Source organism: Sprattus sprattus (assembly GCF_963457725.1).
Source record: "Sprattus sprattus genome assembly, chromosome: 15".
NCBI classification, from domain to species: Eukaryota; Metazoa; Chordata; class Actinopteri; order Clupeiformes; family Clupeidae; genus Sprattus; species Sprattus sprattus.
In genome coordinates, this window is record NC_137913.1 from 32,508,956 (window position 1) to 32,535,283 (window position 26,328).

At 44.4% G+C, this 26,328-nt stretch overlaps 1 protein-coding gene across 1 annotated transcript; it reads right to left on the reverse strand.

Moving 5' to 3' along the window:
* Positions 1-23,958: 23,958 nt before the first annotated feature.
* On the reverse strand, positions 23,959-25,680 carry LOC308376391 (piggyBac transposable element-derived protein 4-like; the record flags this gene model as incomplete). The annotated part of the gene is made up of 1 exon (XM_080852681.1): positions 23,959-25,680. One exon carries the CDS (start codon positions 25,678-25,680, stop codon positions 23,959-23,961), a length of 1,722 nt encoding a protein of 573 aa, XP_080708807.1.
* Positions 25,681-26,328: the final 648 nt, after the last annotated feature.

Below are 26,328 nucleotides of genomic sequence, written 5' to 3' on the forward strand. Positions count from 1 at the left end.
AATGCGGAGCCAAATCATGTTTGCTTATGAAGGCTCCTGAATGCAACTTTCTTCCATATAACTAGCTACTGTAGCTATGTAGGTAGAGGGGAAATATTTTGATTGTGTGCTGCCATCTACTATACAAAAAGGTATTGCTGTATGAGTTAATCAGCCTACAAAAAAAATGATATTGCTTAATGTAGGTCGCCCTAATCATTATCAAAAAAATTGTGTACTCTTTCTCTGCTGACATTTATTCCTAAAGGCTCTGTAGTTATACATATAGGCCTAACCATCTGATACTAGCCCAGAGTTAAGCATATTCATCTAGCAAACTATAGGCCCTACCTTCCTTGGAGTGTTACAATAGCCAGTATCATTTTATTCAATGTGTCCATCCAGGCAAATTTGTGGATCCAAATGTTATTAAAAAACATATATAATGTTATTTCTTTGTAATCATCCAAAATTATGTTAAGTGTATGGGTATTTTGCATACATTGAGCGGGCAACGCGCCGTATATTAAGTGGGCCGCTCTGACAGACAACTCCCGGGCCACTTTTTCCCCCCAGTCCGCCCCTGCTTTGAGGTGGCCCTTTTTTTTTTGCATTAAAAGGACGGATGAAGAGGGCCCTATGTTTTCGCCTTAGGCCCCCAAATGACTAGGTCCGCCACTGGTTAGAGGTGTTAGGAAAGGAACGCAACAGGTCTCTCGCAACAGGTCTTTAGATTCTTGAAGATAGAGAGGGACACCCCAGCTCTGATAGCGTTTGATCATTCCACCATTGGAGAGCCACAAATAGAACAGTCTATAATGCAGGGACCTTGGAGGAACCAACTGAAGGGGCCCAAGTCTGTATGACTGAGCTCAATTCCATTCAATTCATGAAGTGTCGCCACATTCTGAACCATCTGAAAGGGTTTCACTGTGTTCACTGGGAGCCTATGGAGTTTTTCTCACAAGCTGGTCTCTAAATCTGATAGCATTATTGAATAATTTCTCGTTCAGGTTTTGTAATGCTTTCCCTCAAAGCCTGCCCCTGCTCTGAAATAGCCCCTGCTTTTGTCTGCACTGTCCTGGGCTTCCATTGGACTCCTTCTCAAGGGGCAGCCGTGGCCTACTGGTTAGGGTTTCAGGCCGGAAACCGAAGGGTGGCCGGTTCGATCCCCGACCAGTAGGAAAAATGTGGGCAGGGGAAGTGGTAGACCACTGCTCTCCCATGCCCACATCCACGGCTGAAGTGCCCTTGAGCAAGGCACCTAACCCCTATCACTGCTCCCCGGGCGCCACTAATGGCAGCCCACTGCTCCGGGTTAGTGTTACTTCACTTCACTGTGTGTGTGTGTGTGTGTGTGTCACTTCCCTGGATGGGTTAAATTTCAGAGTGTGTGTGTCTACACCACCTCTGCCATAGAGAGGACTTTCACTTCTCCTCCCCCCTCAGGCTGCTTCTGTGCATTTGCAAAACTTCTGCTTCCTTTTTTCTGTCTCTTAGATTGTTGTGAAAAGACCCTTTCAAAATGTACCAACCAAAAAGATGCCCAGGTGTCTAACTGTTAAGTAACAAGTATTATCAGTGTACTTGGGATTCAATTTTTTTTACAGTATCATACAATGCTATAGCTGGCAACAGGTTTTCACATGTTTAGGTGCCAGAGGTCAAACTGTCGACACCCTTTTGATGCATTTCATGTGAATGTGTTTTTTCTGTGCAATCTTGCAACATCTTTATAAGAGTTTGCACAATCTCCTTTAGTTGTTACTGCCATCAACTCTTCACAAGAAATACCTTGCACAGCTATAAGGCAACTTGTGGACTCGCAGGTTGTATTGGGCTTAAGATCACTCTTTCCGTGATATAGCAGAATTGTTGACATATCGAACATGGGCAGAGTTTATTTTGTCCACAAAAGTGGGGAAGTGCATTCAGCCTTTTGTCCACAAAAGGAAAAGCACCAAAAGTCAAATCAGCACAAGACATGCAATCATCCGTATTGTTTTCTGTGCAAAAAATGTGTTCTTTTCAATATGTTATTGGACTCAATAAAAACTTGTGTGTGTTTCATGTTTATTCTTGTTGTATAAACACCACTGTCCAACTTCTATCTGTGGACATGTTGCTAAGGTAAATTCGCAAAATACAGCGTAATGCGCTGATATCAACTAGTATGGCTACTAATAAAAACTGTTAAAAACTAGACGTAATGCAAAGCGTTACAAAATATGATCGCCAAACTGTTCAGTAGGTTTTAACAAAGAATGAGTCATGGTTGTCAGTGTGTTTGTGAGTTTTTATGTGTTTTGTGTGTGTAAATTGGTTTGTGTTTCATTTTTATGTATTAAAGGAATTATTTGTGATAGATTTTGATGATTTGGTAATGTAATGTTTTGTGTACTACTTTTTTGTGGATTGTTTTGGTATATTTTTCTTTTGCAATGTAGTTTGCTAAAACAGGTCACATAAATTCAATCACATGCGAGATGTGGAAACAAAGTGAAGTTTCCAACCACCAACAGGTGGCGCTATAGGTGATATCAGTCAGGCATATGTACAGGCATATGTACTGGTTCGGGCCAGCGTCCACCCTAGGACATTTTCTCTGGATCAAACAATGTTCGCAAGAGTTATAAGAGACTTTGTGTTTTGTGGCAAGAACTAACTAGTTGGCAAAGTTTGAGGGTCTGCCACGCCCACACCTTGAGAATGAGAAAATCCAAAATAACTTTTAGTCGCCCATGGCTAAAGAGTAGCCAGACCACATTTCAAGGCGTTACCATTAAAGCTGTCGGAGGAGTTCGATCAGATCCGAGGTGTGCAAACGCCGTCAAAACGCATCTTCCACTCAAAATGGCCGACTTCCTGTGGACCTGCCACCATGGCGTCAAGAGACTTTTTGGTGAGTCCAAGCATGATGAAGACGTGTACCGAATTCAGTCAAGCTACGCCAAAATAACCCCAATGCGCAGGGGTTTTTGCAATGTTCTCATCTCATCTCATGACTCATCAGAGAAGACGAACTTAGAAGAACCTCCAGTCCGCTTTTTCAACCCTTATGGTCTTTTACAAACCTCAGCCAGGCAAAGTACAACGTTGTCCCGGAAGAAAAACTTGCTTCCTTTTGCTCTGACAATGTTCCTCAACTCTGAGAAGTGTTTTTTCCAGCAGGGCAATGCTCCATGCCACACAGCCAGGCCAGTAAAGGTGTGGATGGAGTACCACCAGATCAGGACCCTGTCATGGCCAGCCCAATTTCGAGACCTGAATCCCATAAAAAACCTCTGAAATGTGATCAAGAGGAAGATGGATGGTCAAAAGCCATGAAAAGAAGCCGAGCTGCTTGAATTCTTGCGCCAGGAGTGGCATAAAGTCACCCAACGGCAATGTGAAAGACTGGTGGAGAGCATGCCAAGACACATGAACGTTGTGATTTTAAATCAAGGTTATTCCACCAAATATTGATTTCTGAACTCTTCCTAAGTGTAAGCATTAGTATTGTGTAGTTTAAAAATGAATATGAGCATGTTTTCTTTGCATTATTCGAGATCTGAAGACACTGCATCATTTTTGCTATTTTGACCAATTGTCATTTTTCTGCAAATAAATGATCTAAATGACAATATTTTTATTTGAAATTTGGTAGGAATGTTGCCAGTAGGTTATAGAATAAAACTAAAATGTACATTTTACTTTAACACATACCAATAAATAGTAAAACCAGAGAAACTGATAATTTTGAAGTGGTCTCTTAATTTTTTCCGCGGCTGTATATGTATTTACGTTTTCATGTGTTCACATTTATTTATTTATACCTACATTTATTTATTTATACTTACATATATTTATTTATACTTACATTTATCCACGGTGTAACTTGCTTGCAGCAAAATAAATCCGTCAACCCCTGTCACCAAGTCAGGGGGCGGGTTAAAGCCTCTGATTGGTGGTTCAACTTGAATTGACTGCTTTTGACTAATTCAATATGACAGCACCCGGTGTGGATTCAATAAATGGAATATTGCATGCTACAGTAGTCGAAATGTTGGCTGAGGAGATGGAGGCCACTGACAATTCACATTGTTTTTTAAATCATATTGAGGGCTTCGCTGAGATTATATCAACGATATCGGCCCTGACTGACACAGACATAGATGAAAATGTGTTCACGATCCTCAGCGAGATGGTAAAGGCAGATGAGGCTGAGTGATACAGGCGATAAACCCTGGAGGTGGTCGTACTCTGTTTGATCTTCGTCTGGCACAATTGAACACTTCGCACTCTCTAGCCTGAAAATACAAGATATTGCGAACCTTTTTCGAGTGTCCAAGCGCACTATCATGCGATAAATGCAGCAGAGTGGTATCAGGTATTAATAAGAGTAGACTGTGTCTGTGTCAGGGGTATAGATGTTCGTGGCCTGGAGAAAGTAATGGGTAAACGTTCCTTGTCATGACTAAAAGGGGAGCTCCAACTATTAACTCTCTAGTCTGAGAGTTGTCATGTGTTGGGGAGACTGTTGGGGAGACTGTTGTAACGTCATTACTGCTTGACTGTCACTATGTTTACATTATTGTGCCCTATAAAAGATGGTCCTCCGGCCTTCAGAGCGGAGAGAGACATGATTGAGACCTAAGCCTGGTGTTGTGTTGTTTTTTATTGAAGGATTGCATTCTTTCAACCCTATAGCTGAATCTCTCAACCCTTCCCCAGTGTGTGACTATTGGCTTTAACAATGGTATCCCCTGCACTTCCACCAGTGGACTACGAGTTTTACATTCCATCTTGTCTACCTGTTGTAGCCAAATAAACGTAAAGGATCCACACATCTAGGACTCATAGCCAATTTAATGGATTAGCAGCCTACTTATGCAAACCTACAGGTGTGGCATAGTTATGATGGCGCTTGGGGCGTATGCGGGTTCATGTAAACAGAAACTTTTTTTGAAAACGACCTTGTGTGTACGACGTTATTTTTGAACGGAGGGGCAGAAATATTCTCTATTCTGTAATTACCCAGCTATGTGTAAATGTGGTCTTACTCTTAGTCACTCCGTTTATGAAGAGACGGACAAAACACTTTCTTCATCACTGGTGATTCAAAAACTGAGAACATAAGAACCATGCTACAGCGTAACATCCTAATAGCAGCCTGATGCAAACTATGGAAGAAGAGATAGACGTGATGGGGTAACGACAGCGCTACGACTACTACTCGATCGGCCAGTGCACCCATGGCTAAGGCCACATTAAACCCAACATTTCATCACACTACTAGAAATACTACTACTACTAGTAGTAGACGAGTTGAGGGCCTCTTTAATTAAGGATGCAGCCTCACGCTGCAGTCTTCTGGGACATTCTGGCATCTTGATTTATTTAAATAATGCTCAATAACTTTCATTAAACTAAATCTGGCGCTTGGCATGCATAAACGCCAAAATTAGGTATCCCTCTGGATCGAATAGAGCCTGATCGACTGGTTGAGCCTGCCTGGTGTGTAATACTGTTCATTCACCAATCAAAGGCTTTAACGGGGGATGACGGATTTATTTTGCTGCAAGCAAGTTACACCGTGGATAAATGTAAGTATAAATAAATATATGTACGTATAAATAAATAAATGTAGGTATAAATAAATAAATGTGAACACATGAAAACGTAAATATATATATATATACACACACGAGTTCATGTAACATTTATATATTTAGTATCTCATTTTATTCATTTTGTTATCTAATTATGTATTTATCCAAGTATTTAACCATTTATTTATTTAGTTTTGGCCCCGATAATCCTCCATACACGTCAACCATTCCACTACCACTTATTTCATGTATAGCGCCACCTAGTTACAAATGAAAAAGCAAAAATGGAGTCTTGTAAAACATTTTAATTGTAAGTTGACAATGTCAGAACTGCACGAAATCGGAGGTGTGGGATCATTATGACACCTTCTGACTGCACGTTAAGTTTCGTGGAATTCCGTTCACGGGGGGGCATGCAATAAATTGATTTATATGATTATACACCAACTGGCCTGTAGGTGGCGCGACACAGTTTTCTTCGAATATCCCGAGAACCGTAGGGCTTTGGAGGGCCAAATTGTTCTTGTATGTTTGTGTCAAGGGGCCATGTCAACACATACCATAACCAGTCATTACATGTATAGCGCCACCTAGTTAAAAATTAAAAAGCAAAAATTAGGTGTTTTAATCGAATATATGTCAAAGTGCTCGAAAATTTACCAAATTTGCCAGGGACATCAAGCCTGTAACCGTCCATCTTCGGTAGAGTTTTTGTCCATGGATGAAGCAAAATGGCTCTGTAGTCCCCCTAGAACATTGCAAAAACCCCTGCGCATTGGGGTTATTTTGGCGTAGCTTGACTGAATTCGGTACACGTCTTCATCATGCTTGGACTCACCAAAAAGTCTCTTGACGCCATGGTGGCAGGTCCACAGGAAGTCGGCCATTTTGAGTGGAAGATGCGTTTTGACGGCGTTTGCACACCTCGGATCTGATCGAACTCCTCCGACAGCTTTAATGGTAACGCCTTGAAATGTGGTCTGGCTACTCTTTAGCCATGGGCGACTAAAAGTTATTTTGGATTTTCTCATTCTCAAGGTGTGGGCGTGGCAGACCCTCAAACTTTGCCAACTAGTTAGTTCTTGCCACAAAACACAAAGTCTCTTATAACTCTTGCGAACATTGTTTGATCCAGAGAAAATGTCCTAGGGTGGACGCTGGCCCGAACCAGTACATATGCCTGTACATATGCCTGACTGATATCACCTATAGCGCCACCTGTTGGTGGTTGGAAACTTCACTTTGTTTCCACATCTCGCATGTGATTGAATTTATGTGACCTGTTTTAGCAAACTACATTGCAAAAGAAAAATATACCAAAACAATCCACAAAAAAGTAGTACACAAAACATTACATTACCAAATCATCAAAATCTATCACAAATAATTCCTTTAATACATAAAAATGAAACACAAACCAATTTACACACACAAAACACATAAAAACTCACAAACACACTGACAACCATGACTCATTCTTTGTTAAAACCTACTGAACAGTTTGGCGATCATATTTTGTAACGCTTTGCATTACGTCTAGTTTTTAACAGTTTTTATTAGTAGCCATACTAGTTGATATCAGCGCATTACGCTGTATTTTGCGAATTTACCTTAGCAACATGTCCACAGATAGAAGTTGGACAGTGGTGTTTATACAACAAGAATAAACATGAAACACACACAAGTTTGTATTGAGTCCAATAACATATTGAAAAGAACACATTTTTTGCACAGAAAACAATACGGATGATTGCATGTCTTGTGCTGATTTGACTTTTGGTGCTTTTCCTTTTGTGGACAAAAGGCTGAATGCACTTCCCTACTTTTGTGGACAAAATAAACTCTGCCCATGTTCGATATGTCAACAATTCTGCTATATCACGGAAAGAGTGATCTTAAGCCCAATACAACCTGCGAGTCCACAAGTTGCCTTATAGCTGTGCAAGGTATTTCTTGTGAAGAGTTGATGGCAGTAACAACTAAAGGAGATTGTGCAAACTCTTATAAAGATGTTGCAAGATTGCACAGAAAAAACACATTCACATGAAATGCATCAAAAGGGTGTCGACAGTTTGACCTCTGGCACCTAAACATGTGAAAACCTGTTGCCAGCTATAGCATTGTATGATACTGTAAAAAAAATTGAATCCCAAGTACACTGATAATACTTGTTACTTAACAGTTAGACACCTGGGCATCTTTTTGGTTGGTACATTTTGAAAGGGTCTTTTCACAACAATCTAAGAGACAGAAAAAAGGAAGCAGAAGTTTTGCAAATGCACAGAAGCAGCCTGAGGGGGGAGGAGAAGTGAAAGTCCTCTCTATGGCAGAGGTGGTGTAGACACACACACTCTGAAATTTAACCCATCCAGGGAAGTGACACACACACACACACACAGTGAAGTGAAGTAACACTAACCCGGAGCAGTGGGCTGCCATTAGTGGCGCCCGGGGAGCAGTGATAGGGGTTAGGTGCCTTGCTCAAGGGCACTTCAGCCGTGGATGTGGGCATGGGAGAGCAGTGGTCTACCACTTCCCCTGCCCACATTTTTCCTACTGGTCGGGGATCGAACCGGCCACCCTTCGGTTTCCGGCCTGAAACCCTAACCAGTAGGCCACGGCTGCCCCTTGAGAAGGAGTCCAATGGAAGCCCAGGACAGTGCAGACAAAAGCAGGGGCTATTTCAGAGCAGGGGCAGGCTTTGAGGGAAAGCATTACAAAACCTGAACGAGAAATTATTCAATAATGCTATCAGATTTAGAGACCAGCTTGTGAGAAAAACTCCATAGGCTCCCAGTGAACACAGTGAAACCCTTTCAGATGGTTCAGAATGTGGCGACACTTCATGAATTGAATGGAATTGAGCTCAGTCATACAGACTTGGGCCCCTTCAGTTGGTTCCTCCAAGGTCCCTGCATTATAGACTGTTCTATTTGTGGCTCTCCAATGGTGGAATGATCAAACGCTATCAGAGCTGGGGTGTCCCTCTCTATCTTCAAGAATCTAAAGACCTGTTGCGAGAGACCTGTTGCGTTCCTTTCCTAACACCTCTAACCAGTGGCGGACCTAGTCATTTGGGGGCCTAAGGCGAAAACATAGGGCCCTCTTCATCCGTCCTTTTAATGCAAAAAAAAAAGGGCCACCTCAAAGCAGGGGCGGACTGGGGGGAAAAAGTGGCCCGGGAGTTGTCTGTCAGAGCGGCCCACTTAATATACGGCGCGTTGCCCGCTCAATGTATGCAAAATACCCATACACTTAACATAATTTTGGATGATTACAAAGAAATAACATTATATATGTTTTTTAATAACATTTGGATCCACAAATTTGCCTGGATGGACACATTGAATAAAATGATACTGGCTATTGTAACACTCCAAGGAAGGTAGGGCCTATAGTTTGCTAGATGAATATGCTTAACTCTGGGCTAGTATCAGATGGTTAGGCCTATATGTATAACTACAGAGCCTTTAGGAATAAATGTCAGCAGAGAAAGAGTACACAATTTTTTTGATAATGATTAGGGCGACCTACATTAAGCAATATCATTTTTTTTGTAGGCTGATTAACTCATACAGCAATACCTTTTTGTATAGTAGATGGCAGCACACAATCAAAATATTTCCCCTCTACCTACATAGCTACAGTAGCTAGTTATATGGAAGAAAGTTGCATTCAGGAGCCTTCATAAGCAAACATGATTTGGCTCCGCATTAAATTATCCCACTTTTTCATTATCCACATGTCTCAAATGTTGTATGATGCAACATAGCTTTACAGGACACATAAATGTCCAGTAACAACGTAAAGAAGGGGGCAACATATAAGTCAAAACCAACTATATTTATTGACTGATCTCGAAAGTATTGGCTTACAAAAGCTAACTAAGTCTTCACAAAGAAAATAACTCAGTGTTAGGGCAAAAAGCGAACATTCACACTGTACAACCTATGAAAAGTGACAGCGGTAGCCTACAAATAAAGAAATACAGACCGCGTTAGCCACTTCACAGCGTGCTAGCCATGATTTTCTTTCGTTCCAATTCTTGGATGTAGGGTTCCACCCTTTATAGAAACCTGTTGAATCGATACATTTGGTGTAGGAAGTCCTAATTGTTTTGTTGTCAATTTATCTTAATTAGTACGCCGAGAGAGAAAAAAATCTCCTTTTCCTGAAAGCAGTTCGTCGCCACAATCGCGCCACTGGTTTGAACTTTGTTGTAGAAATGAACAGAACAGAACATACGATGGGGTGTAAACATCAGTGGTAATGGTAGTGTTGCATGCTGGGTGTGTGATTATGTGTGTGTGTGTGTGTGTGTGTGTGTAGGGGTGTTAAAGGTGTCTACGAGCGAGACATGCAAGTATTAGGCTAGAGTGATTAACATTTAATAACAAATAAACATAGTAAGACTGACGGAGGAGATTAGAAAATAGTAAGACAATAGTAACCATGAGTGTGAATACAGGTCACTAGGAGTAGTATAAATAGCAGACAGTGAATCCCGTTGGTTATCATGACAGGTATATAATGTATTCGCTTAAGCAAGGAAAACTGTCGCAACCGACGATATCTGCGGGAGGGCCGGTTGGTTATGGACTTAGGCCGTCCCATCAGTGCCTGGGTGGGCAATTTATCGTGGGCTTTCTGCTGGGTGAGGGCCTAAGGCAGTTGCCTAGTTCGCCTTAATGGTAGGTCCGCCACTGCCTCTAACCCCCTAACATGCCCAACCAGCATTCCAGCCTTTCACTTTCTCTTATTGAATAGATTCACTACTCCATACTGTATGGAGGCTTGAGTGTTGTTCCTCACTTGTACCTGGCTTTGGATGCAGGCGCTGGATATTCCAATGCAGTCACTGGAACATGGTTTTACTTTATCCATGTTAACAATGCAATGGCTGGCAACAGGTTTTCCCATGTTGCATGTTGCTTTTTCCCATAATCTGTTTCAAACAGTCGCTGCTTGTCACGGTCATCCAGGCTCTCCCACAGTGTAATTAATCTGCTGGCTTGGTGGTTGCTGAGAAACAGAGAGGTCTGCTCCCGTAGCCCCACCAGGTACTCAGCAAGCCTGTCCACATGCTGGTATCCAGGCACATCTTGGTCATCAACAGCCTATGCAAATGACAAAAAAAATGGCACTGACCTTTAATGACACTTTATTGCAGCAGTGGATTTAATAAAACATGTGCAAACGTGTACTCAATGATAGTGAAGAGTATGGCTCGTATTTATAAGCTTACGTATTCTAAAATGATCACACTGATGCTTACCTCAGCTTCAGAGTCACTATCAGCCTGAGAGGATGAACTCGAGGCTAGAGTGGCTGAACTGGAGGCCATTCCAGATGTGCCTGGAACTGGTGTGGATGTGTCTGGAGCCAGAGTGAGGGTGGATGTGTCAGGAGCCAGATTGAGGGTGGGTGTGCTGGGAGCCAGGGTGAGGGTGGGTGTGCCGGGAGCCAGGGTGAGGGTGGGTGTGCTGGGAGCCAGGGTGAGGGTGGGTGTGCTGGGAGCCAGGGTGAGGGTGGGTGTGCTGGGAGCCAGGGTGAGGGTGGGTGTGCTGGGAGCTGTGGTGTAACACACAGTGGATGTCACAGGAGCCACAGGAGATGTGGTGCTTTGCATGCTGGAGATGCTGAGGGCCAGACTGGCAAGACCAGATGTACCCGTTGGAGGACCAGGATTCGGAGAGTTCGCTGAATCCTGAAGGGCCTCGATGTCCAGCACTGTGGGGTCATCTGAAATGTCAGCAAAGCCCTCGTCATCCTCCAAGTTTTCCACCACATCGTGCTCCTCAATTAAATGGGCCGTCTCCTCGGAATCAGGGTGCATGTCCTGTAGAGCCTGACAAGTCTGCCTGAACAGGTACTGCATCCCTATGAGCTCTCCTGAAACAAAAGAGGTTAAGTGGATTTAGGGGTTTAATCAATACCAGGTGAGGAACTTTAATGAACAGTTAATAAAATATTGTAAAACCGATTTCAATTACCAATGTATTAATAAAAGCTTACCAGTGTAATGTGAGGGCGGACTGAACTCTGGTACCAGCTTACTGCCGAACAGCGATTCATAATCTCTGTTCACACAGTGAAGCAGTTCACCTGAGTAGCTGCACAAAGGTGATGGTCCAGTAGCCAGAGCCGCACCCGCACGGTCCTGGTTCCACCTATGCAGTCCTTCCAGGAGATAAATCTGAAAGTTCAGACTGTTGGCACTTGTTCCTGGAAAAAACATTAAATAATAAATTATGAAATATTCTTGCACTGTACAAATTATACACATGAGCCTACATGTGACAGCCACAAACCTGGTATGAAGCGGTTTAGATGGAGATGGAATGACTAGAGATGTGGAGCCTCTGGCACATCTGTACACAGGAATCTGTAAACCTCCCTTTGTAAGCTCCCTTGTTTTGATGTATAGAGCGACACCTGGTGGGTCCTGGATGCACTTGACATGCCTTCTCTGGACACTCCAGATGCGCTCCATCCTTTCCTGATCAAGCAAGGGAACTCCAAGGGTGTCCCTGCCAGTGGTACCCATGAGCATCTGCAGCAGCTCCTCCAGCATCCGAGTGGTGGTCTCCTCACCACGGGTCCTCCGCCGGCAATGGAGAGTCAGCTCGTCCCTGGTCAGATGCGTGTTGATGTCACTGTACACCAAGCCATGTGATTGAAGCTGCAGGGTTTTTGCTTTGCGCAACAGAGCTAAATCAGCTGCATCCCACTCAAATATGCACGCTGATAGGCGTGACATAAAAATAGGGAACAACTGATGAGCATCTGTTGTGCATCCCAGGGCAATTCGACGCATGTAGTGCCAGATATCCAGCCTTACAATAAGGTCTGGCCAGCCGCTGAATCTGGCCTTCAGCTTGGTCTGCCCTGCCTCAACACAGCAGCCACAGTCCACATATAATGCAACTGGGGAAGCCACACCAGCCTGCTGGTATCTCCTCACCAGGCCTGCTGCCATGAGGTCAAGGCCAGCTCCCTCCTGAGCGGTCATCACACTCATGAGTATCTGACCATACTCATTTCCCACAGAGGTGAGCCAGAGTCCTGTGCCCTTGGCTGTTCCGGCTAGCTTTTTGGTGATCTGAAACACATAAAATGTATAGGCCCACTGTGAGCAGAATTCCGAAATTCTGAAATACAGGCAGTAGTTCATTTCAGTGGCCTATTTTAAAGAAATTAAGGTCCCCTAACCTTTTTTGTTGAATCCATTTTTAGAATGGTGCCGTGGGTCGATGTCAATCGGGCCTGGATGTCCTCCAGCCTTGTCAAAATTTCCTGGCTGTAAACGGACAGGAGCCACTTACAGCTCGGCACCACAGCAGGCTCCGGAGGCTTAGAGAATGTGACTGGCAACAGTCCTGGACGCCGGAGGAAGTCCTTACAATCGGCGGTGAACCTCGCTACACGTTGAAGCCACTCCTCTGTGTGGCTCTCCCTCAGCTGTTTTAAAACCCGTGTTGGGCTTTTACCCTGGCCTCTCTCCCGCAGCAGCCGGATGACTCGGATGTCACATGCAAACCTGGGTCATAAACAGATATGTATTAGTGAGAATGCTTTACATATTTCTATTTGACAAGGCAAGAGAGACAAGAAACATTTCTCACTTTTTGGTGAGGATAATGCTGAATTCTCCTCTGTGAGCCAAGTCCAGTTGCGTAAGGACAGCCTGGCTTGAGGACAGATGGGTACATTTGCATTTGGTGCATATTAGAGACTCTGTCACCATCAGGTAGATCCGGTCCAAGTCCAGGACCCGCCGTGCCCTCTTGCTCAGGCCTGATCCTGTGAGTTGATGATGCCCACAGGCAGGGTTCGGACAGACCAACTTGAATTTCCACAACTTGTAGGGCATCCAGACAAGAAGGGAGTGAGCAAAAAAGCGGTCTGGAACAGGAGCCTGGTGGTACAGATTGGCTGGCTGTGGTGGATTGTACCAGAGCTGCAGGTTGTCTTGCAGTTCTAGTTTTCCTTTGGGCCCCACCTTAAATAGGCTCTTCAGAATCCATTTGTGGTCTTCAGGTGGGAGGCCCTCTGACCACAAACGAGGAAGAGGATGAGCTGTCCCAGTCCCAGAGTCTGCAGTCTTTGTAAACAATGTGTAAGACAATTATTATTTTTTTATATTATATAAGACATACTATACTGGTGAAAGACACTCCTGATGCTCTCTGTAGTATTACATTAAGTAAATGAAATGCTTAATGACTTACAGACACAGTGGCACACACTGCTATTGGACTTGGAACAGAAGCTTGAGCATCTGTCTGAGGAACAGGAGCCTGTAAAAGAATGTCAAGAAATTGACTTCACAAGAATGTATCAAATTTACATAATGTGGTGCTAAAGTCTTTGAACCAGAGGCAGAGTTCAGTAACGATGTCAGCCTGTCTGCAGCCTTTCACACCTTCCATACAAAGGCAGACCCCAGACCCCCTCCCCACTTCACATCCTTAACCTTGAACCTGACCCCCTCCCCACTTCACACCATGAACCTGACCTCCCAGACCGACCCCCTCCCCGTTACACACTTACACTCTGAACCAGACCAGGAGTTCAGCACAAACAGTTGCCGTTTATAACTGATTGAATACTCTTTAATAATCTTTGTGTGTAGAAATACAAATACTTGAACTGTATTTGAAAAGTGACTGTAATTGAATAATTACTCACTGAGACAGCAGTGCTGGCTGGAGAAGTGGTACTGCTTTCGGTGGGGATGGTGACTTGGCTCTGTAAAATAAGAGCATACATAACAATGAATACAATACACTACACTACATCATGTGTAGGTTCAATCAATCAGTCTCTATTCAAACTGGGTCAATCTATTTACCTGGGTTGGTTTTCTAGCTAGGCTTAGATTTGGCCTGGCCGCAGAAACATGAGCACCACCAAATCTTGACTTGTTCAACTGAAAAGCAACAAGGCAAACGCCTGTGTCGTGAGAGAACTATATTGACAAATTATCATTCAGTGAACAAAATGTAAAATATTTATGGTCAATTTATGAGGCCAAATACCATTAAAATATGTGGGGGTGGGTGCTTACGGCCCACAGACACCAGCAATGAACCTAAGGCCCTTTGGCCAGGACTTTGACTGGCTGCTGCTGTCTGCTGCCCTGCAGTGCCTTGAACCGGACCCACTGCTGCCGACTGCTGCCCTGCAGGCCCAGTAGGACTTTGCCTGGCTGCTGCCGTCTGCTGCCCTGCAGTGCCTTGAACCGGACCCACTGCTGCCGACTGCTGCCCTGCAGGCCCAGTAGGACTTTGCCTGGCTGCTGCCGTCTGCGGCCCTGCAGTGCCTTGAACCGGACCCACTGCTGCCGACTGCTGCCCTGCAGGCCCAGTAGGACTTTGCCTGGCTGCTGCCGTCTGCGGCCCTGCAGTGCCTTGAACCGGACCCACTGCTGCCGACTGCTGCCCTGCAGGCCCAGTAGGACTTTGCCTGGCTGCTGCCGTCTGCGGCCCTGCAGGCCCAGAGGCAGTACTTGCTCCAGTTGGCTGTAGAGACATCACAAATTAGTTTGCATATTGATACACACACACACACACACTTTTTGAGTCTTGAATTGACCAGTGTTAATCCACAAACACAGTGAGTGTGGAATCCACAAACACACGCCCTTACTAGACCAAACAAAGACCTCTGTCCTTGTGTCTGCATTGGACATTTTTCAATCTAGAAATAAAAGTTATACAATTGTTTGAGTTTTCATTTTCGTATGTGTAGTCACAGAGATATGATGTAACTGATTTGCTTTTTACATTTGGATTTCCTTGTGGGAACATTGCCTTTTATCCTATTTAATACATGTTATAATGACTTAATAACAATAAATACATTATACTGTGCCATGTATATAGTCATACCCTTTGATACAGCTCGTACCACTTCTTCTGCCTTGGTGCTGGCTTGTTCCCCCCCCCCCCCCGGCAGGCCAGGATCCAGTGCTGGCAAACTTTCTCAAACGTGCCAACCATTCTGATTCTGACATTGCCTTGTGTGACTTCACAGATTTTGCCTTTGGTGACATAGTAATTGCACATTGTTTTTAATGAATGAAAATAACATAAATCCATGAAGAGCAGACCATCTTCCCTGTAATAGTATTAGCCCTATTCTCCACACAGGTGAACCCCCCTCCTCACCACTGTCTCCCTTTCCTGCCATTACCTGTACAACCTCTCAATATTTCGTTTATACATCTGAATTTAAGCGATTGTGCATAAAATACTCTTATTCACAGTCAAAACATTTCGTTATCATTCATTCATAGTCCACGTAAAAGCACCCTTAATATAGTTAACGTTATTTGACGAGGACTAGCGTAATTCCAGTACAGATAACAGAGTGATTATAAGATAGCTATATAGCTAAATAAATCGAAATGACAACAACAGGAATAATTACTTCAATACTTCAATACTTCAAGTTATATCGTACAAGACTAACAGATTATATTAGCAGACCATGAGCGAAAGCGAAATTGCAGTCAGAGAAAGCAGCTTAGGTAAAAAGCTAGCTAAACCAAGGGGAAATGACTTCAATAATTAAAGTAAATACGATCTGCAGGTATACGATTTATGTTATTGTCATGCATTTAAAAAATAATTGTATGCATCTATGTCGCCAAAAGCAACATCTCTAAAATATAGCGACATTTTAGTCAGATAAATTATAGCGTTTTAAAGGTAGAAAGCTAGCTATACACAAAACAATTATCCCATTCAGCAGTGTAGTTAATGTGTAAATACTCACCATGTCGACAAATTTCCTCGGTTTATTTAACTTGAAACAGCTTTAGAGGGAGGCTTGCTTCCTTGAAGTTGTTTGAATTACGGACGCATCTTCTGGCTATTTGAGCTATCCAGAGGTTTGCATTTTCGATTTGCCCGCCCCCCCATCCAGGTCCAGCGTCAGCTAAGTGACGTCGCGTGACGTCGCGCTCCAGCATTTCTGCCGTGCGTGCTGCCCGACGGCGCTCTCCAGGATTTCTGCCGTGATTGGTCAATTGTTATCAACTCTGCAAACTGGTGCGAACGTGATTGGCCAAATCTTTTCAGAATCTTTTCAGGTCTAAAAAAAATTAGCCGGTCGTGTAGTCGGCAGCTGGGGCTGTTAACCAGAAGGTGGCTGGTTCGATCCCCAACCAGAAGGACATTTTTTTTTTGCTGGTCCATCATAAGAGAGTCACTGTTACTCATTTTTCAGGCAATTGGGAACATAACTGACATTCAGAATACAAAAGGGACATTTGAGAATAATAACTGAAAAAAATTCTGTTTTTTTGCCTAAGTCCATACTGGTGCTCTCCCTTTGTGTGTTTGACCCTCAGTGACCTTTAATAGACGGCAGGCATATGGGGCCTACTCTGGTACATAAGTTAGCCATGTGGGCTCTCTGTGACTTAAAACAAGACACAGAGCAGTCATCGCTGCTGGTGTGTGACCCTCAGCAAAATTAAGATTCAAACACAGAAAAATACCTTCAAACTTTGTTTTATTTAGATATATTAAAAAATAGCAAATACAACACACAAACAAACACAAACAATTCCAAACATAACCACACACGGCGAACGTTGTGTGTGTGTGTGTGTGTGTGTGTGTGTGTGTGTGTGTGTCTATGTGTGTCTGTGTCTGTGTCTGTGTGTATGTGTGTGTGTGTGTGTGTGTGTGTGTGTGCGCGTGCACATTAGGGATTTGGGGGTTAACTGCAGCTGGAACCTGCCTCCTCCACTACGCGCATTCTTCTGGGTAGGACCCGGTTTCTGTTGAGGGCCCGGCGTCTGAGGACCCGGAGATGCTGCCTTACCAACTCCAATTCCCTCCTGGAACTTTCCAGTTTGTCCTGAAGAGATTTTCTTTGTTTTAGAAGGATTTTGCAGGACTCGCAGCACACTCGCAGAGTCATATCTAAACAACACAAAAAACATTCTGGTAATGGTAAAAATCTTAGATAATATGACACACACACACACACACACACACACACACACACACACACACACACACACACACACACACACACACACACACACACACACACACACACACACACACACACACACACACAAACACACACACACACAGCTCCCCTCCCACCTCCCCCCTGGCTGACTGCCACACAGCTTTTCCAGCCACTAACCATCTAACTAATAGTTACAACTCAATAGCTAAACATACTTGTAATAACAGAACACTCACCGTCTTGAAAACTCACTGCAATCTTGAAAGAAATGTCTCTGAAATTTGTCTTTAAGAATCTTGCTGCTCCACTCTCCAGCTCTTTCTCCCACAAAATGGCGACAGAGTAGGTCAGGCTTATATACTGGGGAGAGATTCTGAGAGGCGGGTTCAGGCTTTGCTTCAGGGGGACTCTTGAAACAGTCAACAGAGGAATTTGAGGAATTTGAGGGTGCCTTGAAACTTTCTCGGTGTGTGTGTGAAAGAGAGAGAGTTGTGTGTGTGTGTCTGTGTGCCTGTGTGTGTGTCTGTGTGTCTGTGTGCCTGTGTGTGTGTCTGTGTGCCTGTGTGTGTGTGTGTGTTGTCTTTAGGTGTAAATGCAAGCTGAGTGCTGATATAAATGGCTGAATTCCTAGTGCTATGAGAGCTGCAGTGGTAGCACAGGAAGAGATGACAGATTTCTCCTCCTTTTCTGTCAGAGGCAACCGTGGCCTACTGGTTAGGGTTCAAAAAAAGAGGGGGAAGAGGGAAAAAGGGAGAAAAGAGAGGAGAAAAGAAGAGAGGAGGAAGGAGGAAGAAAATGTGGGTGTTTCTGCATCCATACCTATCTGAGAAATGCATTTCTAACTGCTTTAACAATATTTGGACCCACAACTGGTTTTGTCTGCAGATGGGATACGAACCTACGATTTGGGAATTATGAGTTCCATTTTTTTCACATCCTCTCCGCGGATATTTATATCAAATTAAGAGCTCCATAAGTGCATTTCCCATAACTTACAGAACACATAAAATTAGTATAATTGACACAATAGGACACAAATCAGCAACATAAAAAACTATTAATGAGAACACATAACTCAACAACCCCACTATATTTCTATCTAAATTTAAACAATTGTCTCATACAAATACATTTGTGTTCTTTATGTGTAATAATTATTTATTTCTTCTCCCACATACTGTCATGACTTTGAACTTCTGTCGTCACGGCTTTTGTCATTGGCGACATCTAGTGGCCTAAAAACTTGTTTTATTATTTTCCTTTGTCCTCCTGTGCCACACCTGATTTATATTATTGTTATCAATCAATTACCCTTGTAGCTAGAGTATAAAAACCCTGTATTAGCTTGTCATGTCATCGCGACGTTTGCCCAGACACTCCTGTCCCGTGTGAACACTACTCCCAAGTGAGAATTCTCCTGTGCAGGGTTTTGCGTGGTTCTCGCCACGTTTCGCTGTCTCTCTAACAGCGGTCTCTGGAACTCTTTATTCTTTTTCTCCCGTGGGTGAGCTAGAGCTACATTTTCGTTAGCTTCCTTTGTTAGGCCTTTTTTTGCCATTCTGACTGTTCTTTTGTGCATTGGATTACTACCTTTTGGAAACTACTTTTGCGTTTGGATTATTCCCTGTTGGAGATCTTCTGTGCTTTGTATTCCACTTCTCATTTTTGCTGTCGACGTCTTCCCTTCTTATTATTGACTGTTTGACGAAAAACTAATAAACCAAAGTTTTGAGTTTATCTCTGCGTCTGGGTCCTCACTAGCCTACTGGGTTAGTCACTGGTTACCACGCCAGCGACCTGGGTTCGCATCCCGATCCCGCTAACCTAACACATACCTGTACCTGAAGAACCAGATTGTCCACTGCCAAGGGATCATCACATGCAGATCTTTCCATAATTCAGTGTATATCATTTTTATTGACTAGTTAATAACATGCAATGTTACTTTTATTAATGTTGTCCTTGGCATCATCCCTGTATATTATTTTTCATCATCATCATTATTATTATTATCATAACTGTTATTATTGTAATCTGTGTGCTGTTGTAACACACATTGTCATTGAAAAACCCCCTTGTACAGCAACACTCAGGTCACAGACAACACTCAGAATCAGAAATGGTTATACAAATGTGTATTTGCCACAAGGAGACTGGATACAAGACTGTAGGCACAGAGCCACCGTACATAGAACCCCACTAGGCGATAGGCATAAACACCACTAATAGCCAACCATGTATAACATAAAAGCATCCACACAATGTCCACACAAAAGCATGATACCGCCTTCCCCCCAAAAGGTATTATCAGTTTGCAATACTAAAACCACGCCCCACATATAAAATCCACAGAAAAAAAAACACAGCAATAGTGTCCCACACCAAAGAGGAGTTAGCCAAATCCAGTATACAATCCACACAGCAAGTTGCTACCGGCCAGTGTGGCAGGGACCCGCTTTGTCACTTTCAAGCATGGAGATGGATCTGCGCTGACCCGTCCACCAGGAACGCTCCCCAATAGCACTACGATGATGCGCAGCTCTCCCCCCACGAGGAATTTCCAACTACAAAGGGACACAATACAAACAAACAAACACTTAGAGCAGCCCACATGCCATTCAGTTGGGAGAACCAGTGACAAACCAAATGACCAGTGTGGTGGAAGTAAGAACCTCCCTTTTGCCTGGCAGCTGGAGAGTGTTGAGCAGTGTGTGAGTGTGTGTGTGTGCATGTGTTCTACCTGCATCTCTGTCTTTGTGTAGAGAGTTGAGGTGTGCGTGTGTACCTGCCTCTGTGCTTGTGTGCGTCTGTGTGTCGTTCCTGCATGTGCCTGTCTTCCTGTGACTGTGCGGCATGCGTGGGTGCCTGCTTGTGTCTGCGTGGCTCTCCTGCCTTTACCTCCATGGCGTGCCTGCCTGTGTCTGCGTGGCTCTCCTGCCTTTACCTCCGCGGCGTGCCTGCGTGGCGTGCCTGCCTGTGCCTGCGCGGCGTGCCTGCAAGCCTGCCTGCATGCATACACCTGGGTGTGTATCTGTGTGTGTTCGGTGCCTGTGTGCGTCTGTTTGTGCGTGCGTGTCTGCCTACCTGCATCTGTCTGTGCATGCCCGGTGGTGGGTGTCTGTGCGTCCTGGCCTGCATGTGCCTGCCTGCCTGTGACTGCGCAGCGTGCGTGTCTGCCTGCCTGTGTCTGTGTGGCTCTCCTGCCTGTGCCTACGCGGCGTGCCTGCCTGTGTCTGCGCGGCGGGCCTGCAAGCCTGCCTGAATGCGTACACCTGGGTGTGGGTGTGTATCTGCGTGTGCTCGGTGCCTGTGCGCATCTGTTTGTGCGTGCGTGTCTGCCCACCTGCATATGTCTGTGCGTGCCCGCTTGTGTGTGTCTGTGCATCCTGGCCTGTATATGTGCATGCGTGTGTCTGAGCGTGTGTGCATGTTATACCTGCATCTATGTCTTGTAGGCCTTCTCTGTCTAGAGTCTGAAGCACTTCCCGGACAGCCTCTGGCTCTCCCTGCCTTCTGCTGGGCTGATGCTTTACAGAGACTGTCAGCAGCAACGACTCCACCCCGATACGGGGGTTTGACACCTGTAAACACAGACACACACACATTCAATTAGTTCCCTTGATATGAACTAAAGAGGCAGGAGGCAACAGCAACTCCAAATAAACTTGGTAGGTGTGTTACCTTCCTGCCAATGACAATCCACTCTGTGTCTGCCATCTCCTCGTGTGACTTTAAAGATGTTGCCTTTGGTGACATATGCATGCACATTGTTTTTAATGCATGACAATAGCATAAATGCAGGAACATGAAGAGCAGACCATCTACCTTGTTATATGAATAACCCTATGAAAAACACAGTGGTGGCAAAAGCCACATAGGCTATACTTTGTCCATGTTTGAAACACAGCTCATGAATTAACCACACTACATATTACTAACAGATAACATAAGCAAAGGATTTGCTGATGAGAACGAGTGAAATTCCATGACATCAACAGTGAGAGTAGCTACCTAAACATGTGTAAAAGAGACTGTATTCATATGACTACCTCCCAATAAATTCGTTTGTACATCTGAATTTAAACGATCGTGTAGAAAATACTGATTCACAGTCCAAACATTCTCATTCATTCATAGCACTCGTAGCTAAAAGCCTCCTTAACATAGCTTACTTCCAGTAAGATAAGGGAGTGTTTGTAACTTAGCTATATGGCTAAATACATCGATACGACAACATAAAACAACAGTGATTGTAGAAACCTAAACATTTGTAAAAGAGCCTGTATTCATATGACTACCTCCCAATACATTATTTTATACATCTGAATTTAAACGATCATGAAGAAAATACTGATTCACAGTCCAAACATTCTCATTCTCATTCATAGCCCTCATAAGCCCCCATAATATAGCGAACTTCCAGTCATAAGGTAGTGTTTTTAAAGTAGGTAGATGGCTAAATACATGGATACGACAACATAAAACAACGGGTGAAATGAATTATAACTTAAGTTATATCATACAACACTAACAATTAACATTAGCAATGGAAACGCTGATGAGAACTAACGAAATTCCAGTCCGATAACAGAGTGTTTATAGCGAAATTCCAGTCGGATAACCAAGAGTGTTTGTAAGGTTGAAAGCTAGCTAAACATTAGAGGTTAAATTGGTTCAGTATCTAACAGCAGTGTGTTAAATGTGTTAATACTCAGCAGGTCAAGATAATCTGCCTCGGTTGATTGCCCGTAGTTTAACTTCACTCTTTGAATTACCTGCACGTAGAGAAATGCTCGCCCCTCCAGCATTTCTCCTGACGTTGCTCTGCAGGATTTCTGCCGTGATTGGTCAATTGTTCTCAACTCTGCAAACTGGTGTGAACGTGATTGGCCAAATCTTTTCAGAATCTTTTCAGGTCCAAAAAAAATTAGCCGGTCGTGTAGTCGGCAGCTGGGGCTGGTAACCGGAGGGTGTCCGGTTCGATCCCTGACCAGAAGGAAAAATTAGAAAATTAATAATTTTTCAGCTTTTTGCTGGTTTTTATATGGTTAAAAAGGGACGTTTGGGTAGGGACAATTGGGAACATAACTGACATCTGAGGCACTTTTGGGACATTGGGGTTTCCGAGAATAGTGCATGTTCGTCGGACTGACTATTTTGGCTCGGGGGGGTCTACCATGGAGCTCGCGCCACTACCCCCAACTTTTTGGGACAATTGAGAACATAACTGACATTTGAGAAGAATAAAAACCACAGTAACAGTGACTCTCTTAAGGTAAAGTAACAGTGAATCTCTTAACCTGTTACTGCAGTGGGATATTTCGCCTTAATTTGGAACGATTTGTACTAACACACAATAACACTCAATATCTGAAGTTGTACACATGATACAAAGATCATTCATATCTCAAATTGAAGAAGACAAATGGGCCAAGACATACATTCACCTCCTGACTTTTATTTTCATCATTAAGTATCAATTTCAAAGCATCATATACAGAACAAAATGTAAAAAATGTAAAAAACGCCTTTCATTTTTATGTTTGACAGTGTGTGGATGGTTTCAAGGGAAGAGAATCCTGTCATGTCCTATATTTCCTGATTCACCATGTTCCTGAGAAACCAAGTAAAAATTTTGGAGCAGATATCTAAAAATTTCAAGGTGTTGCACAGCAATATCTAAATGGTGCATTCAGGCGTCTCCAAGTGTCCAAAACCTCTCCAAGCTCTCCAAATGCATACAAAATGTTGTCATTGTATATCATTGTATATCATTGTTTTTTTTCGTTGTACAGACATATATAACTCCATTTTAGACTAATATTATAATTTCTTTTGAGATACTAACATGATGGCTCATTTCAAGGTGTTGCACAGCAATATCTAAATGGTGCATTCAGGCGTCTCCAAGTGTCCAAAACCTCTCCAAGCTCTCCAAATGCATAAAAAATGTTGTCATTGTATATCATTGTATATCATTGTTTTTTTTCGTTGTACAGACATATATAACTCCATTTTAGACTAATATTATGATTTCTTTTGAGATACTAACATGATGGCTCATTGCCTATCCAGGTGTCCAAAACCTCAAAAATGCTGTCACTGTGCATCAGTGTGTGTGTGTGTGTGTGTGTGTGTTTTGTCATTGTACAGACAATAATAACTCCATCTAAGACATTTCTTTCAAGGAAACCAATATGATGGCTACAAAACAGTCCATACCAGAGCCCCGTTCGCCAGAACATCTGCAAATATGTTTATGCAATGTGCTGTTACCACCTCCTACGACATGGACGAGGGGTTGGATTTTAGGAGGCAAAAACGGAACTGAACAAAAACGGAACTGAACAAGGAACACAGGAAACTATTTACAAATATGTACAAAAGGTGTGCCTCAATGTGTGCTGTTTAGGTCATGCCACTCTGTGAAGCACAGTCTGTCAACAATGATGCAGAGTGGCACTCTGCAAGACCTGCACATGTATATTGTCTTCTGCTTGCAGTGCACACATTTCCTCCTCCCTTGCGAGGCCTTCTGAGACCCGTCAGTGGACACCTCACACACTGGGACAGGGAAGCAGCCCAGTGGTCTGTCCTCCAGGGCAGGACGAGATGAGGAAGATGCCCCACCGGTGAACTCAGATGAGCGAGCAGATGTGGATGCCTCACTCTCTGCAGATGCCTCGCTCACTGGTCGGCCAGCGTCGGCCAGCTCCAGACACAGGAGCTCTCTGAAGCGCTTCTGGGTAAGCGGCTTCTCCCCCCTTGTGATCGCCATCTCTTTGTGGATTATGTAGCTGTTGACCACTGCAATATCCACGAAGTGGAGAAACAGCTTTACATACCACCGCCTGGTCTTCTGTGTTACGGAGTAGTATTTGATGAGGGCGTCCGACAAGTCCACTCCCCCCATGAACTTGTTGTAAGCCCTCACAGGCTCCGGCACACGGATCTGCACAGTGGACCACACCCTCGTTTGCTTGTCTCTGACACGGCGCTGCACAGAATTCCCACTGAAGGCTTTGTGAATTGTGGAGCAGAGAGTGACGTCTCTGGTGTCTCTCCACTTCACAAACAACAATGGGTCATCCCGGATCCACCTTATTTCACCCCGCGGTGAATTCTTGGGCATCGCGTTCACCTCTGCCTTCGGAAAGCCCAGCCTACTCTCACGGATGGTTCCACACGCCCCATAGCCAATGCTGTGGAGATGGCTGAATAGCTTTGAGCTGGTGTAAAAGTTGTCAACGTACACCTTGTACCCTTTGCCCAGATAGGGCACATTGAGCAGATTGACAACAGCATCAAAGCTGAGGCCTTGTCCTGAAGGAGTCCTTGCCTTGCCCTCATAGATGCTGAAATCGCAGGTGTAGCCATTGGAGCTGTCGGCTAGGACGAAGAGCTTGTACCCCCACTTCGTGGGTTTGTCTTTCATGTATTGCTTCATCCCGATTCTCGCTTTGGTGGCCACCATGCGCTCATCTATGGCAAGGTTCTCGTGTGGATGGTACAAGGCCCGGCAGGCGTTCAGAATCTGGTCCTGGAGTGGCTTCAGGCGGCAGAGGCCATCAAACCCAGGCTGACCCCGAAGTTGATCGTTTACTGCATCTGCTGCTGGGTCACTCACATGAAGGTAGGCCATGATGGCCTCAAATCGATGCCCAGGCATCACAGTTGCAGGGAATGGATGGCAATGAAGGCGGTCCTTCCTCCACATATCCCGAATAGCTGAGGACTTCACCAGACCCAGGTAGATGACTAGGCTGAGATACCGGTACATCTCGTCAGCATTGATGTCAGCCCACTGCCTCTTCATGCCTTCTGCCGTCCTCCGTGCAGCATATCGGTTGGTGTTACTGCATAAAGTGCGGATCACCTGCTTGCTGAAGAACATCTGGAACACATCGAGTGGTTTGTAGACCACTTGAAGGTCCAGCTGAGCTCCTGGGGTTCTCCTGGGGTGAAACGGCAGTGAAGGAGGCTGTTCATCCTCTTCCTCTAAGTCATACCATCTATCCTCCGGTCCTGCAACTGGTAGTGGTGGCGACGGGGGTGGGGTTGAGGCTGAAGCTGGAGCTGGACCTTTTTGCCTACGGCCTCTGGCCCTGGATCGCATCACCGTTGGAGGCTGTGCAGATGGTAGTGGTGGCGACGGGGGTGGGGGTGGGGTTGAGGCTGAAGCTGGAGCTGGACCTTTTTGCCCACGGCCTCTGGCCCTGGATCGCGTCGCCGTTGGAGGCTGTGCAGATGGTAGTGGTGGCGACGGGGGTGGGGGTGGGGTTGAGGCTGAAGCTGGAGCTGGACCTTTTTGCCCACGGCCTCTGGCCCTGGATCGCGTCGCCGTTGGAGGCTGTGCAGATGGTAGTGGTGGCGACGGGGGTGGGGATGGGGTTGGGGTTGAGGCTGAAGCTGAAGCTGGACCTGGACCTTTTTGCCTACGGCCTCTGGCCCTGGATCGCGCCACCGTTGGAGGCTGTGCAGATGGTAGTGGTGGTGGCGACGGGGGTGGGGGTGAGGGTGAGTGTGATTCTGGAGCTGGAGCTTGAGCTGGAGCTGGGGCTGGGTCACTGCAAGATAAAAACGTTGGACAATATAAATATTTTGACTGGGTCATGCCTTACAATTAATTTTGCTTCATGTTATTTACTAAGCTAATGCACAAATATGTAAAATGTAAACATATGTAAAAAACACCATAGTCAAGTTGAAGTGTGATAATAACATAGGCATTATGCATTTAGCAGATGTTTTCATTTATATGAGC